The sequence below is a fragment of the Pteropus medius genome, unplaced genomic scaffold, assembly GCF_902729225.1.
Source record: "Pteropus medius unplaced genomic scaffold, Ma_sr-lr_union100, whole genome shotgun sequence".
NCBI classification, from domain to species: domain Eukaryota; kingdom Metazoa; phylum Chordata; class Mammalia; order Chiroptera; family Pteropodidae; genus Pteropus; species Pteropus medius.
This window is the reverse complement of record NW_024340692.1, coordinates 21706765-21727889: the sequence shown is the minus strand read 5'-3', so window position 1 is coordinate 21727889 and position 21125 is coordinate 21706765. Positions and strand designations below refer to the sequence as shown.

Genomic DNA, 21125 nt, shown 5'->3' with positions numbered 1-21125 from the left:
GTTATGGAATCAGCAATGGCGCCATCCCACCTGGTCCCATGGCCTGGTCCCGGTGGCAGGTGGAGCTATTCTGCCTCAATGGGCCTGTGGCTGAAACATATCAGAAGCCAAGATGTTATCCTTAGTTTAACCAAACGTTATTGTCCTCCTGGTCTATAGACCTGATGCTTCCTTCTTAAAGGATTTATCACTGGCAAAACAGCAGGTCCTAAGGCTTAATGGTTAAAGGGAGTAGGCATGCAAAGGTGGAAGGATAAGGGTAGGGTTGGGAAAAGCAAGTGAGATACAATGCCATTATCTAGGTAAAACTTGTTCCAAAGAAAAAGCTATAACTGAAATCTGGGTGTGGTTACACATGTAATCTTATGTTCCCTCCTCAATTTTAAATGCATAAAAGCTGCTGCAAAACTTATTCTCTGGAGCATTTGAAATCTTGCTCCCTGGCACGTCAGTTTGGCTCAAATAAACTCTTACAAAAATTCTCTGCAGGTTTTGAATTTCTTATGTCAAACCTATTAAATCTAGGTTTGGTATTGTTGATGTAAGAAATGTCCAAACCTGTAGAGAATTTTAATGAGTTTATTTGGGCCAAACTGACAATTGCCAGGAAGCAAAATCTCAATGGATTAAGAAAATTCTCCAGAGAATGGCAGTTTTGCAGCTTATTTTATACATTAGAATCAAAGGAGGAGACTTAAGGAGGGTTATACAACATCCATTGGTGGTAGATTAAGGGAGTGGGAGAAAGCAAAGTGGAGAAATCTCTGGTATTGGATAAAAAGTGAAATAGAAGGACACATACTTCTTTTACATTGGTGAGTATGGTAGAGTTACTAATTAACATTTTACATAGAGATGGTGTGCAGGAAGAGAGGGACACAAGGTAACCATGAGGGACACAAGATAACCATAAGGGATGCTCTGGTGCAATGGCTTGTGCCCTGAGGGATCTGGAAAAAAAGAGATTACTCTGACGTTCCAAGGGTGTGTTATTTTAGATGCAAAAAGACAATAGATCGGCTCACTTAAGATAAAGATTGACCTTTGTCAAGCGAGCTACAGGAGCCAGGATGTGACTAACTTGCTTTAATTAGGAATTTTTATCTTCAGACCATCCTATGTGGTTAATTTCTGTCTCTGAGTTAGTAGGGCCCACAATGCTGGCCTCCCCCTGAGCTTCTCAGGTTTAGTATGTGGCTCCTTTTTTTGTCCACATTATCTAGGACTTTAGCACAAGTGATGCCATGTGGGGCCTCTGGTTTTCTCTAATACAAAACTACGAAATCTGGACAAAATTTCACAATTTGTAATATTGGGAAGAAAAATTTTCCTCTACCCTTCAAGGTTCTGGCTGGTCTAATAATTGACAACAAACAGATCATCAGGAGAAAAATTAAAGTTTAATAATATGTATACCTCCTGTACACATGGGAGAGACCCAGGAATGTCAAGTAACTGACCAAAACTACAGAAGACATCACCTTAATACCACCCTGAGCTAAAGACAAAAAAATGTTGGCGGTAGGGAGTCAGGTAAGGATGTGATAGCCAGCTGAAATGTGGAAGGGTTAAAGGATAATTAAAACCTGAAACTGGACAAAGGAAGTCTATACCTTAGGCCTAGTTTCTGGAACCCCTAACTACATTCTGTTAATCATAAAACTTGTAACAGTGAGCTCATACACTAACTGCCAATTTTAGCCTGTGTAACCCTCGCGTGGCATGAAAAATAATCAATTGTATATAAGCTGAAAATTACTGTTTGGCCATCGCCCATGAGAATACTGACTATTGCCCATGGGAACATACGCAATCACCCACAGGAACATAACGTTCTAAACAAGCTTTCTGCTTCTGTACTCCCCGCTTGTACACCTGACCAGTGGGTTGACAGGTAGTGAATAGGAGAGAAATAGACCTTTGTGTTTAAGATAGAATGAAGAATGGGATTTAGGGCTTAAAAACCTTGTATCTTGACATTTTGGGGCTGCTCCTTTGTACAGGACAGCCGCCGGCTAATAAACAGCCTTTGAGAGCATACTTGGTTTGGTCTATTCTATACAGGCCACAACAAGGAAGGTTATGGGAAAAAGCATAGTAAACAAGGGTAAGATTTTTATGCAGATCTGAGCCCAGTGCCTTCTCTATTGATAAGTTTTCTAGAGATTTAGATCTCTCTCTGGTACCTGTGAGGGAAATACCTTTACAAATGGAGATTTCCCTTACAAAAGTGTCTGTCCCTTTACAAAGTTTTCAGAGCTTCTCCCGCATCAGCTGTTTCTTTAAATTAAACTAGCTTAAAATAATCAATATCGCTAAAGAAGCATGTTTTGGGATGGCAAAACTCTCTTCCCTTGCAGTAGAGAAAGGTAAAAAAGAATGAAAACTTCTTTCTCAAGAACAAGAGAATGATCTTGTGAGTGACTCAATTATATCCTGGAAGTAACATTTACAGTTCCAAAGGTCAGAAGGCTTACAGATTTGCATTGCCCAGCGATCAAGCCTCGTCAGGTTTAAATTCTCAAGGACACATCCTACAGAGGGCGGCAAGGTAGGTAGGCAGCTGCATCCCTCTTCAAGGAAATTGCATCATTGTATCTCCTACTGGTCGCCACGGTTGCATCGTGGCAGACAAAAGCTGGCTCCCATGGAGCTCACATTCTGATATAACTTCAGATCATGGTCAAGGGGAGCGCCACTTCTGGCAAGTAGTCAGGAAAAGCCTCTATGAAGAACTGATCTCTGAGCTGGAATTTTGGAACTTTAAGAACAGAGTAAGTGGCGAACGACAAGCAAACCTAGAGGTGATTAAGGAGCTAAAGAGCGTCTCTATTTGGCGTCAGGATCGTAAAGAAAAGAAGGGAAAAGCAATACTTAGTGCTTTCACAGATCCCAACACACCCCACCGCGCCCGCCTTCCGGGCTGAGAACCGATTTTTCGCTGCAGTTCCAAATGCGTGGGGCGGGAAGAAGCCTAGGAGTGGCAAACGTCTGGGGACAGAGCCCACCACAGGAGGCGGGGCCACATCGGGGGCGGGGCTACAGAAGCCGAACGAGCGCCGGGTGGCTCGGCCCAGAAAGCGTGCGCGGGCCTGTGGCGCTGGAGGAGCTGGGAGCGCCCTCGCGCCGGCCCGCCCACACCCTCGTTTATTTCCGCCTCCGTTCCCGAGGCCGAGAGGTCGCCTGTGAGTCGCCCGGCAACATCTGTTGGATCAGCTGCACTAGGGGCTTGCCGCGGGGCGTCACCGGCGCCTCCTGGCCCGTCGTACGTCCGCCCGGCCCGCCGGCCGTGCTCCCGCCCGTGTCCCCCGGCTGGTCCGGGGGATCCGGGCACCGCCTTGACGGCGGCTCCGCCGGACCTGCGGACCGGGCCACAGCCAGCACCCCGAGTGGACGGCGTCATGAGGCTCCTGCCTTACTTCTGCCGCGGGCAAGTGGTGCGGGGCTTTGGCCGCGGCTCCAAGCAGCTGGGCATCCCTACGGGTGAGCGCCGGGGGGGCCCGGAGAACGGTCACGTGGGAGGGGACGTCAGAGGGGAAGGGCAGGGTCTTGGCTGGCGGACCGAGGTTACGCCAGCCCCGATCTATTAAGGCGGAGGACCTTTTGTCCTCCTGAGGGAGCAGGTCCTGGCCCGTGGCTTCGAGCTCTCGCGTACGTTTTTTAAGAGGTGATGAGGGCAGGAAGGCGGAACTGTACTTCGAGAGCACAGCCCCCCAGCTCCTCCAGTGCTCTTTCCTGCCTCCATATCCAGCGGTGATAGAGCTGCCAAGCATAGCTCAAGTCTTGCCCATGAGAAAACGTACTGTGGGCCAGATTGGCTAAATTCTCAAGCCAACTGTAGCGTTTTCCTTAAATGTGTTACTAGGGTGTGACCAAGTGATCAAACAGGCAGTCGAATGAGAACCATGTTTTGTCTGTCTACATTAGTTTTAGTAGTCTGGACCTGATGGTAGGTTTAATTCACCAGGGCTGGCCCCTAGACCTTTTCAAGCAGTCTTTGAGCTTGGAGTCTAGGCGTGTGTATCTTGAAAAATGGGAAACTTTTAAAGAAACTGAACTTCCTTAAGACCAAGTCTGAAAAAAAATCCCTCTATTTATGTACTTATTTTCAAATTCGAGAGTATTTGGGGGGGGGACGATTTATACACTTACTTAATCTGGTACCTTGTTCCTAACCTGTCCACCTGAAGAGGAAAAGGAAATTCGATCCAGAATGTGGAATGTTAATCATGGCGAAGTCCTACAATCCTGTGAGCCTAATTATTTAAACTAGATTTGCATGTGATTTTTATAAATAATATGGCACTCTTGACACTCAGAACATTTACTCCTTTTTTTTAGCTAACTTTCCTGAACAAGTAGTAGATAATCTTCCAGCTGATGTATCCACTGGCATTTATTATGGTTGGGCCAGTGTTGGAAGTGGAGAAGTCCATAAGATGGTGGTGAGCATAGGATGGAACCCATACTATAAGAATACAAAAAAGTCCATGGTAAGAATTGTATTTTGCTCTATAGCTGAAAATGGAATGATGACTGAATAATATGCAATATTAGATGTATGAACAGTGGTATGGATTACGTCAGTGGTAATCACAACAGTCCAAATACTAGAGTTTGGGGCAGCATACTTAAAGGATTTGAAAGTGAAGCATTTAATTACTATTTGAATGGAATAACATTTTCCATTTTTTCACCGTCAATCTGTCTTTCGATATAAAGAGAATCTTTAAGTTTATAGTTGAATCCCCTCTTTTTAACCATTCTGCTAATCTCTGCCTTTTGATTGGAGATTTAATCCAATTACATGTATACTTTACTAATAAGGAGGGACTCACTATTTTTTTAATTGTTTTCTCTATACCTTATAACTTTTTGTCCATCATTTCCTCCATTATTGCATTTTGTCTTTAGTTGAGTTTTTGGTAGTGACACATTTTGATTCCCTGCTGATTTCCTTTTTTTTTTTTTTTTTTTTGTATTTTCTATGGATATTTTCTTCCTGATTATAATGGGGATTGTATTTAACATTCTAAAATTAAATTATTTGAATTTACACCAACTTTAATAGTATATACAAACTCATAAATCATTTTTATATATTGCATACCCAATAATATAGATTAATAATTTTTATATATTTTTAAGAATTATGTAGAAAATAAAAAGTTACTAACCAAGATTACAATAATACTAATTTTTATGACTGCCCATGTATTTGTTTACCTTTACTGTAGATAAAAGTAAAGTTTTTAAGAGCATGCCTCATGAAATTGAGCTTGCCACAGTTACGTAGTTCAGTCACCGATTAATTACTTGGTCGCCCTTTTAAGGTAGGACTGCTTACTACAGGGATGGTGCTTTCTGATAAAATTGAGAGATGATGCTTTTTTTTTTCTCTTTTGAACCACTTTGAAGGTATTGTCTGCTCTTTTTACAGGACCCACACAGCTGAAATGCTTAATCTGCTAAATAATGGCTGAATCTTCTCGTTAGCTCAAGTGTGTGACGAAAACAATTATAGTTCATATAAATATCATCCTCTTTGAAGAGTTTATAGAAATGTGTCACAGTTGGAAAACCAAAGGTCTAAGTGCTTGCACAAGCTATAGAAATGGCCTAGAACTACGTAATAAGGAAAAGAATTTATGAAAGTACACAAAATATTTTTATGTAGGATGAGGGAGGAAATAACGGGTGAGGAAGGCTATTCCATGAGTAATTTTCCTTATTAGTACTCACATAACAAACTATTACTGTAGAGCCAATTAAGGAATGTCTTGGGAGTTTCTAAAAGCTTGTATTGCTTTTCTCATCAAATCAATTTTTGAGTATGGTGTGAGATAACGGGTCAAAACTTAATTTTTTTTTTTATAGATATTCACTCAGTCCATGTATCGAAAATAATGTCCTTTCCTGACACCACTGCAGTGTCACTTTGGTCTCAAATCAAGTGACTTTGTATGTGTGAGTTCAGAACACACTCATACATTGACTTGGTCCATCTCCTAGTTTTTCCTTGGGCCATTATCACATTGTCTTAATTTCCATAGCTTTGTAATAAGTCTCTCTTATTATATAAGTCCTCCAGTTTTGTTGTCAAGAATTTTTGGATAATTTTGCCCTTTCAGATTTCCATATAAATTTTAGAATCATTTGTCAGTTTCCATCATTTAAAAAAGACCTGCCAAGATTTTGATTGACATAGCATTGAATCTGTAGATCAGTTTAGGGAAAGTAGACATCTTTATTGTTTCAATGTTTTGTAATAGTGTCCAAGGTCTTAAATAGCTTAGTTTCTTTTTATTCAATATTTTACTGAAAAGAAAGAATGCAAGTCAAATTTATTGGGCCACATAAATTTAGTACAAAGCCATGAGACACTTTGTGTCTTTTAACTCAAACTCCTCAATTACAGATGAGAAAACTGAGTCCCAGAGAGGTTAAGATATGCCTTTAGCCAAATGTGGAACCCCAGACTTTGGATTCTTAACTCAGTGCTTTTACTATAGTACTGCCTTACAAACACTTTGAATTTAACATAATAATTTCTATAAGCAATTTATTAATCTTAACAAAACCAAAGCTCTAATAAGAGCTTTATTACAAAGAATTTTTTTCTTTTAAATAAAGGCCCCTTTTTTTTAAATGGGCTTCATAAAAATCTATAAATCCCATTAAGTTGTATGCAAAGTTTTACTTAGGGACACTTGAAGAGAGCCCATTTTAATGACCTCAAAAGGTCATGACCCCACCCCCTAACAAACCAAAAAGGTATGAAAGACTAGGTTATTTTATTTGAGAGAACAGAAAACTTGCCTTACTATCAGTCTCATGCTATACTTTTTTTTTTTAATAGGCCATTCTTATTAAGTGTAAGTTGCTCTTATCTCTTTATTGGTTTTATTACTGAATTATCTAGCAATACTCTTAGCTGACTTGTAATATATGCTTCAGATTTAATGATCATTTCATAGAATAGATTTTCTTAAGTCATACACTTCAAAATATACCTCTGGTCTCAAGTTACATGTTTCTCAACCGTGTAAACTTCTCAATTTTCAGTGCCACTATCCTAGTTCAGCCTCAACTGTTTTGTGTATTTGCTTGCTCTCTACATTTTTTTTCCTGCCTTTTGACTTTATAGGAGCCTACTAAAATTCCAATTCCAGAGCATCTTCTACCTCCTTTGCTTTAGCACATTTCTACCCATTTGTTGTTGCATTCCTAGGTCAAGCACGGGTGGTATTTTTTTTGCCTTCACATCAATCTTCAGCTCTCCTAACCCTCAAAAGTTTCTATGACTGGCATGTGTCAGAGATGTGTGGATCCTGATAACTTTAGAACCAGTTTAATTAGTAGTAACATCAATATTTCTGTCATTTCTTCTTTGTTGTCTTTGCTCAGGTTTTTCGTCTTGATAGGACTCTTAATTACTTAAGTGTATGTTAGTTTTTTCTATAAACAGCAAATCATACCCCATCTGTGGTATAATATCTCCCTTACTCAGTAATAATCTTTACATGTATGGTCGGGCAGGAACAGGAGCAGTGGAAGAATTCAGGAAAAACTGTACTTAGATTTTAATTTGTCTTTCAAAATTTAATGAAGTTTGATTGTTTCATTTAAATTACTCTACCATAAATGTGAAGATATATTTCAGATTTCAGGTAATCTGATGGTAATTCTTTTTTATCATGACTATAGGAAACTCATATCATGCATACCTTCAAAGAGGACTTCTATGGGGAAATTCTCAATGTGGCCATCGTTGGCTACCTCAGACCAGAAAAGAACTTTGATTCTTTAGGTAAGTTCTTATTCAGACCGTAAGTATTGCTGCAGCTACTTCTGCTTCTACTAGTAATAACCATGGCAGGACAGGTAATATTCGAGCATTTAATATGTGTCAGGCATTGTTTTAAGTGCCTTACATGAATTAACTCATTTAATTTCCACAACAACGTTATGAGGAATTATTTTGCCCATTGGCAGATGAGGAAATTGGCACAGAGGTGTCAAGTAATTTGGCTGGGGTCACATGGTAAGTCCTGAGCATAGATTGGCTGGCTTCCTCTCCAACAATATGAAATTAATAAAATCTTTATTTTCTTTTCCTTTTCGTATTTTAAGGAATAAGTGAGAATAAGCTGTGATGAATAATGTATGCTTCGCAATGCTTGGTGTAAATCAACACTTGAAACAAATGGTATCAAGTATCTTAGTGTAGTGTGATAGTTTAAATTATATTGTAGAGTTTCTTTTACAAGTGTAAATACTGAAGAGAATTGATAGTGAATATTTGTTTCTTCCATTTGGTATTTGCAATGTACCTTTTCGCTAATGCCTTTCTCTAAGAAATTGCAATAAGATAAAGGACGTCTTTTGTGTACCATTGAAGGAGGGATAGAGCAAACATTTATTAGACATCTACCCTGTGCCAGAGAGATACTGCCAGCCTACAAGTAGAATGTTTAGGAGAAGCTGAACAAAGGAGTAGTAAAAAGTGTAGCAATAGTTTTTCATCACCTTTACCTGGTATGTTCTTTCTGCAGAATCACTTATTTCAGCAATTCAAGGTGATATTGAGGAAGCTAAGAAACGACTAGATTTGCCAGAACATTTGAAACTCAAAGAAGACAATTTCTTCCAGGTTTCTAAGAGCAAAATAATGAATGGCCACTGATGAAAAATCATCTTATTTATTCATTCACTGTTTTCTAGTATTTTACTGGTCATAACTACTCAGTCTCATTTTGGTTATATTTTAAAAATCAAACATTTTCTTCTGTGAATTAGTTTCAATAGTACAATGTAGTTACCTTATTATGCTTCAACTGTTTAATTCAACCCATCATGCTACAGTACTAAAAAGGTTCATTTTAAAAACCAAGATTCATTTTATGCAATATGTTGATTAAAATTTACCACCAGGAAGGTTTTAAGTGTCTTGTAATGGAAATGAAATGTATATAACTGGGTAAAAAGACAAGTCACTAGTTCGAGATGAAAACTATTAATTCTCATGGTAAAATACTAACCTATGTACTTATATAGCATGTGCTGCTAAACAGAAGGCTTATAAAAGTAAATGCATTAAACAGTCTGATAGTTTATTATAAACCTAAGGGGGGAAAATTCATACTTTGTATTTTTGATATTTTGTGCGTTAATATTATTACAAACATGCTGAAATTTGAAATTTTATTTTAGTGATTTCTTTAATGAGGGCAAAACATTGTATTGTATTGATTTTTGTTACACCTGCCTTAGTTCTAATTGGTCTAGACTCCCTTTGCCTATCATTTTTTGTCTGTCTTTTAAAACATTAAAATGAGTGTTTTTCAAATTTGTTTGTCTCATTTTTCTGTTGTATAACACTTATCTCTTTTTAAGAGTAGGTATTCAACATTTTTCTTGACTTCTTTTTTTTTCTTTTAAACAATTGTCAACATCAGGTTTTCCATTTAGAATATCCTACGACTTACAAAGGATTGCATCTGTCTCTACCATTCCATCCCTTCACTATATGAATAGTGATTAAGTGCACATCTGTATTGCATTTTAGAAAAACTTGAAAGCTTCATTTTTAGGTTTCCTCAAAGTTTAAATGAACATGCAGAAGTTTACTCAGATATTCCAGTTTCTTAAAGAACACAGAATACTTGTTTTTCTTTTTAGGGAAACTTTTTAAAAGCCAATTAAACTTTGAAAAAGAATTATTTATTTTTAATATAATTATATGTTCCTGAGCAAGCAAACTTGAAGTTGTGAAAATACAACATAATTTAATGATAAGAGTGCTTGTAGCTTGGGGAAAAGGTATAAATATAAAGTTTTAGTTAAATCTTCATACTACACATTTTTCCCCCCTAACAACTAAGAGGTGATTTTTGGCCACTTGAAACTTATTTTGGCAGAAAATTGAAATCTTTTGATACTTAGGAAGTTAAGATTACTGATTGTTGGGCCCCTGAAATAGTACACTGCCTTATTCACTTTGGCACCAGATTAGGTGGGTGAATGGAAACAGGTACATAGAAGGTATTTTTAAAGATAATGTTATAAATCATTTTTTCCTAATCACAGAGAACTGATTTTAACAAAAATACAAAGTATTAGAATAACATCTAAAGCTGATGGAGAAGGCAAAGCATGGATAAATTCAGTTGGGTTGTTTTACCTTTTGGTGTATGAATGTATGGTGAACTAGTATGTGTCTCATTTCTCTATAAAAGGACTTAGGAAATGTAATTTAATGTTAGAAATCCTATACTTGAAATAAACCGCAATTATCAGTGGCTTTATGAAACTAAGGTAAATATGGAAAGTGTAAAAACAGATTTGTGTTTGAATAAATTACTGTTAATTATGTCCACAGTAAGTGAAAATTCTTTGATATTTTGTCACCTTACATTTTGTTAAATAGCCATGGCTTTTGAAAAATCGCATATTATGAGAGTTAAGAGTTAATAGTGTTTTATATATTAAAGTGTTATTGAAAAATCGCATATTATGAGAGTTAAGAGTTAATAGTGTTTTATATATTAAAGTGGTATCGTAAGAAATTTCAGTAGTACTGTTTGATTAGTCTAAATGATTTCAGGCTTTGAAATCTTGACTAAGTGATATAAGTTTTACATTGCTCACCTTTCTAAGTAGCATGATGAAATCTCACCTTCCCACTCTGTCTTGCCCGGAATGTATATCATCCCTTTGTCCATCATATCCACTCTGTATTCACTCTCAGCCCATTAGTCACTTAGTGATTGGCTAGGTTATAAGATCAGTTATCAGAGAGACCACATTCAAATAAGTTTCATTATAGTATATTTTTATAATTGTTCTATTTTATTAGTTATTTTAAATCTTACTGTACCTAACTTATAAATTAAACTTTATCATCATATATATACGAAAAAACAACATACAGGGTGTGGTACTATCTGTGGTTTCAGGCATCTTGGAATGTATCCCCCACAGATAAGGAACTACTGAGCAGTATTCAAGTGGATTGAAAGGCACTTAACGAAAGGGAGATGGACATGTTTCATTTATCTTTGATACTGGGGCCTTAATACAGCAACAGAATTAGCTTCACTGGGACCCCAGCTTCTGGGACAATGTTTTAAGCTTCCCTGGCTCTACCTTTTTTAGTTTCATTTTATTTTCCAAGGCAAAATCTATGCTACGGATGAAATCTCTAGGGCTAAATTTTGTTATCTTTTTTAAGGCCTATTAAAATCCATGGGTATTATCTCATATTTTTCTTATAGGAAAATTGTGACTTCTGAATTTTTAAATTTCTTATCTTTCAGTCTCATTTTGGTTATATTTTAAAAATCAAATGTTTTCTTATATCTGTGAAGTAGTTTAAATAGTGCAATGTAGTTACCTTATTATGCTTCAACTGAATTCTTAAAAATTACAGTAAAAATTACTCGAAAAGCGGTCATGTTTAGATGTCTTGGCAATGTTAAAATGCTAAAAAAGATTTCTAAACCCTCCCAATTTCAGTAGTAGACAGTTGGGCCAGTAGCAGCCAACAGATCACACTTAGGGCAGCCCTCATAGAAAGGCCTTAAACTTTTCCCTTTCAACTCTAGTAGGTTTGACAAATGTTCTTTGTACAGGGACAGAAAGTAAATTATTTAGGTTTTGCCATAGTGAAAAAGCAACCACAGACAATACATAAATAAATGGGCTTGGCTATGTTTCAAAATTTTATTTAGGCAGCAGGAAGGATTTGTCTCAGCCCCATAATTTGCCAACTCCTGAGTTAGAGGGATTTTTTCTTTTCAATCTATTAGGGCGTAGTGAGATAGTAACCTTTTTCTTAATTACTAAGCAGGTTTTATGTAATTCACGTGAACATTTTAGTTTGATGTATAGGTGTTAAAATTAGGGGAAGATAGGTATGTATTTAAAGTATTGGTATTTCCAAGTCTGGAGTTTCCAGATGAATTTAATATGCTTACTGTTTTAGTTGAAGATATAGATGATCATAAAAAGTCCAATGCTGGATGGCAACTGAATGTTTGTATCTCCCCAATTCTGTATGTTGAAATGCTAATACCCAGTGTATTAGCAGGTGGGGCCTTTGGGAAGTAATTAGGTTATGAGGGTAGAGCATTCGTCAATGGGATTAGTGCCCTTATTAAAGGACTCCAGAGAGCTCGCTCACTTTCTTTTCACATGTGAGGATACAATGAGAAGTTGGCAGTCTGTGAGTGGAAACAGTTTGACAACCTAAAATATACCTTTTGGCATATTAATTATTTGCAGCTGGTTATGTTTAAGAAAAGAAACACTCAAGATAAACCTTTGACTTTCCCTCTAAGTGCCTAAAAGAATTAAGGACCTGCTCTAGGAAGGGAGATATAATCATAGACAACTAATATGACTTTGGTGTGGTAGACAGGGAGGAACCAAGGCCCATTTTATCATAATCCTTCTGTCCCATTGTTTCTCGAGAGGGCCCTATAAACATTGGTTTACTAAACATTAATTCATGCATCTCCTTGTAAATTGCCTTACTTCTCTTTGAAATCCTAGACCCCTTAGTCCAGAATGACATATATACCTCGCTTTGCCTTAACTGTCTTTGGAATTTTCAGACTGATGTGAATTCTCTGTGTGCACACGTTAACACTTGATTTTCTCCTGTTAATCTGTCCTCTGTCGTTTTGATTATTAGTCCAGCCAGAACTTTCTAAAGGCAGGAGGAAGGTTACTTTTCCTCTGCCACACCTGCAACCCAGAAGAGGGCTCTTACCAGAACTGTGCTGGCACTCTGGTCTTGGACTTCCAGCCTCCAGAACTGTGAGAAATAAATTTGTTGTCTATACCATTTTGTTACAGTAGCCTGAACAGACTAAAGAACCCTGATGCGAAACTTGAAATAGATGACCTCTTGCTTCCCCTCTCCTTTTCTCTCTCCTTTGTTTTCTCCTATCTTCCTCCTCTGCCTCCCCTCCCCAACCCCCACCCTCATCTCTCCAGTTTCTCTCTCTCATGGAAGCAGGCATGAGCAATGAATTAGGAGTGAAGAACATATGAACAAAGGCATCATCATCTATGAAGTATTTGTGATTTTCCTTTTTGGAACTAGATTTGAGATGTCAAATTGCCTGCCTCCAGGATATTGGTCTTCAAATAGAGTTGTTAAAATGTCAGTGCTCTAAACCAGTACTATTTTCCTGGGTTACGCAGAACAACAAGGAGAGGAGAGCTACTGTGTGGAAAATGGGTGGGTGCCAGTCCCTGTACAGTTAAGAGTCTTGAGCACTCACTGTTGCTGCCTATAATGGAGCCTCATCTTAGAAGGGGTTAGGTTGTAAAGTAATCAAGCATGGGCAAAAGGCAAATATAGAAGTCAAAACTACCCATGACAACTTCTTCACTTACCTTTAAATTACTAAGACTGGGTCTCTTGAAGCCCAAACCTAAGAATTTTTTCTTTTGTATCTCTGTATTTTGGCTAAGGCCTCATTTTTCAGGGACATTAGAAGCCTTGGTCGATTTGAACGGGCAAGGATAACAACAAATAAAAGAATATTACTCATCTCTCATACTCTGTCCAACGAGCCCATACAGTTGAATTCTTCTAAATTAAATACAAGTATTATGCAATATACTGTATTTTGTCTTTTTCATAGCAGACCTAAAATTCAGATTACCATTTTGGTTGGGAATCTAACTGGTTGCAAGTAACAGAAATAGATTCTGGCTGATTTGAGCAGGAAAGAAATTTATTGGGAGAATGATGGGTAGCTCCAAGAATGGATAGGAAAGCTGGAAGCTGGGTGAGAAAAGGGGACCTCTGAACCAAAGAGTCAGCACCAGAGCCACAATCACACCACAGAGGCAGTTCATCGAGGACAGTGCCATTGGTGCTGAGTAAAAATGCCACAGCTTTCCACCAAACACCAGCAGAACCACATCTTCCACACTGCTGGCTGTCCCTGTTGCTCAGAAAATACTCTTTATATGATTAGCATCTGATTTGCCAAGCTGCAGTCACCAGCCCTATGCTAGCTACAAGGGGGCAGGGGCTATAAAACTGAGTACCTGGCTATTTTAGCTTCTATTAAGAAATACGCTTTTCCACCAAGAATCATACAAAATTTCTAAACATGAGGGATCGGCTACTGGGCAGTAAAAGAAGAAAAAAAAGGAAAAGAACAGATACCTGCTACTATTATCTAATTCTGAAGAAAATGATGATTTTCTGAGCACATGCTATCTGGCCACTCCTACCATTCCAATAAGCAAACTTATACTAAATTTGAATATTCCAGAGACTGATAAGAACTTTTTTTAATCTGAAGAAGAAAAAATATATATAATTCATAATGTTTCCCTTTTTCTTTTTTTAGCAGGAAGCTCAGGGCTAATGTTCAATCTCAGCAGCTCTAATGATCACCTAGAACTGTGATTTTATAAATGTTCTCCAAAGAGCTGTAGGTCCTCATGGAAAAGCCCTGGGTGATGGGCATGCAAGGGGACCTCTTCCCCTTCCTGCCCTGCTTACTTTATGGAAGCTCTCTTATCTGTTTTATATCTATAGGTTCTACTGAAGACTATATTTGATTAAAGGCCTCCATTGCTAAGTAATACTTCTGCTTGGATTGATTAGGTGAATTGCCTCCTCCTCTTTCAAGATTCTATGTCAGCAACTTCATTCAGCACATAATAGCACCACAAACTCTTTTCTGGAAGCAAGTGGAGATAAATCCTAAAAGAGTCACTCTGGGGCATTGAGATGATTGCCTGGTGTGGGTTCTGCTTAGGCCCATGTAAACAAATAGCTGCTGCTAACTATCAGTCATGCATGGGAATTCTGGGTGAATCTCAGGATCCCTTTAGGCCTCTCTTGAGTCTTCAAAATATTCCCGGGGGGGTTTTTTTGCATACAGATTTACTGGTATTTCAAATTTATTAAAGATTCCCCATCCAGCACAGTATTTCAGTCAAATGAAGTTTTTTCGTTGTTTTTGAATCTATCTCCTGACCCCAACAAAACCTAATACCAGTGTTCTGAGGTTTCCACTGTATTTCAAAACCAAGATATTCCCCTGGCCCTTATTAGTCTGATTACCTAGACTTGTTCCTTATTGTCTCCTATAGATTTAACTTGAATACTTTTTTCGAAGTTTTAGAAGATGGAAGGAAGAATTATATTTGATTTGCTGCCCTTTTTGAAACCTTATTTTCTTTTCAGACAGTCTTGTAAAGGGATTGATAATATGAAATATCTAGTACTCGAACAGTTTAGCTATATTGAGGATATCATGTTCTTTGTATGAACACAATATTAAAAATCAAACACAGATAACTAGGGCACACTAAATATTCAAAAGAACAGTGAGGTCCCTAAGTTTCACTGTAGGGATTCAAGATGTGAGTGATTACATTCTTTCCATTTTGTCTACTGACCAGTGATAAATTTTAGAGTTTGTAGCAACTGGAGCTTCAGTGTGCTTTTATTTACATCACTTCATGGTTCCTCACAACAAGTCTGAGACATCTAGCTATATATTTTAGGTACCACACTTCAGATGGAAGGAACTGGAAGTCAATGATAAACTCAGCAACTCATATTGCACAGGTAGAAAATTTCAGAATTGAGTGTGGAACCCAAGTCTTCAAGAGGGAAACAATCTTAGTAGACTGAGGCTTAGCTGCCTGCCTGTTGAAGTTGTGTACATGGACCCCGGGAGGTGTGGATGGTGGAGTGATGGGCAGTGATGATTCCCAAGCCTACCAGTCAGCAGCATTTGTGGGACATGGCAGCTCATCTTTTGTTTGGCTATGGCCTCTACTGGCTGGAGTGTTTCAGGTGAAAGGGTAGAGTTAGAAAAGCTGAAATTCAAACTTTTAGCAGAGGCATTAAAAAGGCAGGATGTTCACAGACACATAAGCCTTAATCAACTTGACACATTGTGCACAGGGACAAGGTTTCTGAGTCTGGAAGAATTGGGATGTGACGAGGATCCAGTACACAGACTGAACCAGAAGAGTCAACTAATGTCCAGGGAGAGTGCCCAGGCTTAAGCCCTAAGCCCCTGGTAAGCTTGAAATAAATATCTGTCATTTTTTCATTGACATCCATATTTTGTTCTCTGTAGAATTCAGTCATACACGAACTCTCCACAGCAAGTGTAGCTTCCCTAGTAATCCACAAACTGATTGCCTATTCCAGATTCCAAGCCTTTGTTCATTTTCTCCCTATTCCCTCCAGTGATCCATAACTCGCCCACCGGTAAAATCATGTGAATGTGGAACTCTCATCTTGGAGAGCCTGTCAGGGGTAAAATCTTTGTAATAGATATTTTCTGAGAAACCACATTCAGATAGTTGGCCTGCATATATTGTTTGATTTTCCCCAATTTCCACAGTGTAAGTAGCAAGCCTGTCTAGGATAGATTACAGGTGAACAGGGAAATAATAACGTTGGCATAGCACCTTACAGCTTGCAACTGATTCTCATATGCATTATCTTCTTTAATCTTCACAAGCAAATATCAGGAAGCAAGCCTATTTAAGACCCATCAGAAATCCATCTATAGGGAACAAAAATGATTTGACAGGCAAACAATTCTTTAAAAAGGGAAAATCAACAGTAAGAGGATAGAGAAATTATCCAGATGTTGTACAGCTGTTCTGTAAAAGAAGTTACAAAGACAATAAAAGACTCAGTATGGAGTATGGCCAAGGGTATTATGGGGAATAATCCTGGTTGGGGTGGGTGAGAGAGAGAGAGAGAGAGGAAATGAGGCAGCCACTATTCTTGTAGTATTCTGGAGCATCACTTGCAAAGATCCCTCATAATCCCTCACAGCCCAAGGATAAGTGTCACAAATTCTGGCTGAAAAATTCTTTATTAAGAATTATATCTGCCTCGTCACTTCTCGATTAGCATTTTGATTTGGTTATTGTGTTCCTTTGTTTCAGAAACAGATCAATACTGAAAACACTGCTCAAGCCACCTTTATGAGCTTGCGGGCCAGAGACCTCGAAACTGGAACCTAGACCAGATACCCCCTTTTGATAATACTGAAGCATGCAGACTGGTTTTTAACTTGTTTCATGTAGTTGTCTGACTTTCTGAAGATCTGCCCCTGCCCGCCCTGTTTGCACAGCTCCAGTTCCAATCTGACCTCTGAAGTCTGGGCCACTGCTGCTGCTGCACGCTGTAGGCAGGCTAGATTTGAGTGGCGGAGCGCGTCGAGCTGCAAACCTTGTTCTCAACTCACAGCTATTTGGGGGCAGAAGGAGGCCATAGCGGATACCGTCACGCATTTTCACTTCCACAGTTAGACAGGCCCACTGTCCTGACTCTGGTCCCAGGCCAGTTTCAAATCCTGTATCGTAAGATTTTTTTCTACATGGATTCAAAGTAAAAGTGATCTAGAGAAAGACTGGATTGCTGTCTTTCTACCTTTTCCAATATTCTCGGCACACTCCTAAGATTATCTGTGGCTTTGTAGCCAAACTCTAACATTGGAGTTTTTCAAGACTTGGGGTAAAAGGGGGCGTTTCTTGAAGAAGCTTGGATTCTCCTGAACTGTTGGGGGTATTAATAGGACTTCTATTAAGAAACTATTCTGCTGGGGTGGAACTATGGTTGCTTTTCAGAAAGTAAAAAGCTGTGAGGAGAGAAACAAATTTCATTAGAAGTCAAGGATTTGGCCAGTGTGTTTCTTGAATATATAGCCCTTTAACCAAAACTTTTTATCACTTCAATAAAGAATGAATTAATTTTATTTTCACCTGGTTTTAAAGTAAATTGCTGTTCTGTTTTCTGAAAGAATGATCCCGTTTATCTGCTAAGAAATCAAATAAGAAAATCCAGTTAATGATCTGGTTACTTAAAACCACTTATTTGAGCATTTTTGCTTTGCCAAGAAGAAGGCCTTATTAACAAACACTGAGCAGGTGTGTCTTTGGCTCTAGATTAAGTGTACAGAACAAGCTGTTTATTTTCTCTCTCTCATGTAATCTTTCTTCACAAATCCTTTCAAAATAGTAGGTTCATGGGAAAGAGACTATTAAGGAGCTTTCACTGCTACTAAAATGATATGGGAAGGATGGAGGAAGTTAGCATTTATAGAGCTTATGTATACCAAGCCCATTGCATATGTAATCTCCTTTATTCCTCACGGCAACTTTGGGAGGGCTGGAGTTTAAGTTTCCCACACGTAGCAGAGAATCAGAGAAGCACAGTAACTTGCCCCAAATTCCACACAAGAAATGATCAGAATTGGAATTCCATTTCAGGAATCCTTAACTCCAAGACTCATGATATTTCTGTCCTGCCAAACCATCTTTATAAAAACCAATACAGAAATGGTGAATCTAATCAGGGTGTCCAACACCAAGGTTAAAAAAAAAAAAAAAAAAAGAGCTTTATACTTAGGAATATTTAAGAATGGACAGAGTGAGATGGAATTGTTGAAACTGAAGTGAGGGCATAGTTAGTTGAGCTGGCACTGATCCATTGTCTTTTGACATTTGTAGAACTTTCTCAGTTCTTAGGGTTATTGGTGCCTTGAGAAACAAAAGCACAAGAAAGAAGAAATGATGTAGGAAGAGAAGGTAGGGTTCACCAAAGATACTATCTATCAGCTTTCTTCATTTGCTTGGCTTCTACTAACTTTCAAGTGGCTTGGGTTGGCCTGAGGACTAATGTCCTTTATCACATGTAGTTGAAATTGACCTGTGATTTCAAGTTCATGTGACAAGTGCTTGTCATTTTACAGACCATAGGGAAATTGAGATAGAGATAATGCTTTTACTGAGCTCAACAGATTCTTTAATTCTTTTAAATACTTCCCTTAACTTTTCTCCCCCCAAAGCATAGATGCATCAATCTGCTTTTTCTAACAGTCTCTGTGTTCCAATAGTTTTGTTTCCCCCCACTGCAAATTATTATACTACTTGCATTCTTTCCCATTTCGTGGTTATTTGTACCCGTATCTGGTTTTCTGCCTCAATATAGAGCAGATAACGTTCACCTTTGTGCTTTCTAGTTTAGCTTGCATAATCCACATACGGTTTTTAATTTCAGGAGTATGCTTGAAATAGTAGTATGCATAAACTTTTATATCATTGTTATTGTTATATGTAACAATATAAAATATACTATTATAGCATATTTTGTATAGTTTTTATAAACTTATTTGTAAAGTGTTGCAAAGTAGTTTGAGATTATAAACAAAAATGAACTTTTTTGGGAAACACTTTGGTTGTGTTTATAATATTGCCCAGCAAGGAATTGGTGAATTCAAACAGAACAAACATTGAAAAGACTCAACACATTATGATTTCCAAAATTGATTTCCAAAATAATTTTATTGCCTATGCTAGGCAGAGTCCTAAAATAGCCCCCCAAGTTTCTCACTCTAATCCCCAGGACTGTGAATACGCTGAAATATTATACCTATGATTATGTTATATTATAGCCAAAGGGAGATTCTCTACCTGGGCCTAATCTAATCACAGGAGCCTTTTAAAAGCAGACTTTTCTCCAGCTGATAGCAAGAGGGAGTCAGAAGATTCAGAGCATGAGTAGTATTCAGTGTATGAATGTCAGCTTTAAAGCGGGGAAGAAGGGGCATTCACAAAACGAGACTGTGGCTTCTAGGAGCTGAGAGTGACTCCTGGCCCACAATCAGAAAAGAAAGTAGGAACCTCAATCATATAGCCACAAGAAACTGAATTCTGCCAGCCAACTGCATGCCTTGGAAAATTATTCCTCAGAGCCTCCAGGTAAGAGCTAGCCTGGCTAAAACCTTGATTTTGACCTTATGAAACCCTAAGCAGAGAACCTAGTCAAGCCCATCTGGATTTCTGACCTATAAAGCTGTGAGGTAATAAATGGATGTTATTTTAAGCCGCTAAATTTGTGGTAGTTTGTTATACTATAATAGAAAATGAGTACATTGGCTTACTCTGTGCAAAGTAATACATGATATTGTCCATGTCACTACAGGTAGCAGTGGACAGAACTCCAGAATTGTGTGCTATAGTTAACTAAACAGTCTTTGCTAAGACATTATTGATTAAATTTGTTTTTCTTTGATTGTTGGTAGAAGTTAGCAAAAAAAATTATGTTGCCTTCTGATAGCATTGGAGTGGGGAAAACTAATAAAAAAAAAAAAGAGGAAATTCTAGATGACAGATTTGATATTGAGAGAAAGGAAATAATCACAGAAAAAAAGATTCTATCTAAAAAGAGTAGTGTGAGGAGGTAGATGGGAGAAAAATGAATTTAAATAATTTCTTCAATTAAAAAATTAAATAAAATAAAAGAGTAGTGTATGGAAGCTGGCTTGTCCCAGCTTATGAAAGCCAATGCCATTTTTTTTAAGAATCTTACAAATCAATTGTTAGACACAGCTATTATTAAAAATTAAGATGTAACACTTTCAATTAAAGGAGTTATATTAAAAACACAGGTAACAAATATCTCAAACTCATCACTTCCTAGTTATTTTACATTTTATTTTCTATGCTCTTGAAGTTATTTACATCTAATGTATCTGTAGAAATACTATATAATGGTTCTCTTCTTTACATTTCTTCCCAACTCCACATTAAGAACATTACATTTGAAGCTTGAAATGAGCCATAACGGAGCATTTATACCATGAAAAATGGCAAATGCCCTTTCTGAGCCAATGAGATACCACAAAAGCTTTTCTGTGATGTGGATCAGAAGAAGGGCCTTTTTCCTGTTGCACATGGACCCAAAAGAATGTAGAGTCTGGCACACTGGCAGCCACCCTACCAATGTGAGGGGTGACCCCCAGTGAGAATGGAGTGAACATGGCAAAAGACAGAGGTGAGAGATAGAGATACACTAGTATGTGATGCCACAGTGTGAGCCCTATATCCAGGAGTACTTGGTCCCGCCACTAGCCCTGACTTTTTGATTAAGAGAGCCAATAAATTTCTTTTTTGGGTTAATTTTTCTCATTTATAATTGAAAGCAGCCTAAAGGATACAATAAAATTTGCATCAGGTCCAGAATTACTCTTAGCCACCAGAAAGCTTTGACTGATAACAATAATTTACAAGGTTGGTAAAACAATTGACCTCAATTTTTTTTTTTTTTTTTA

The 21125-nt window shown here is 37.9% G+C and overlaps 1 protein-coding gene across 1 annotated transcript; it reads left to right on the top strand.

The window, feature by feature from the left end:
- The first annotated feature begins 2835 nt into the window (after positions 1-2835).
- RFK (riboflavin kinase) lies at positions 2836-10504 on the top strand. The gene is given in 5 exon segments (XM_039844049.1): positions 2836-3328; positions 3330-3483; positions 4342-4493; positions 7708-7810; positions 8556-10504. Coding segments are annotated over 5 exon segments (915 nt in total). The 5' UTR covers positions 2836-2953; the 3' UTR covers positions 8687-10504.
- Positions 10505-21125: the final 10621 nt, after the last annotated feature.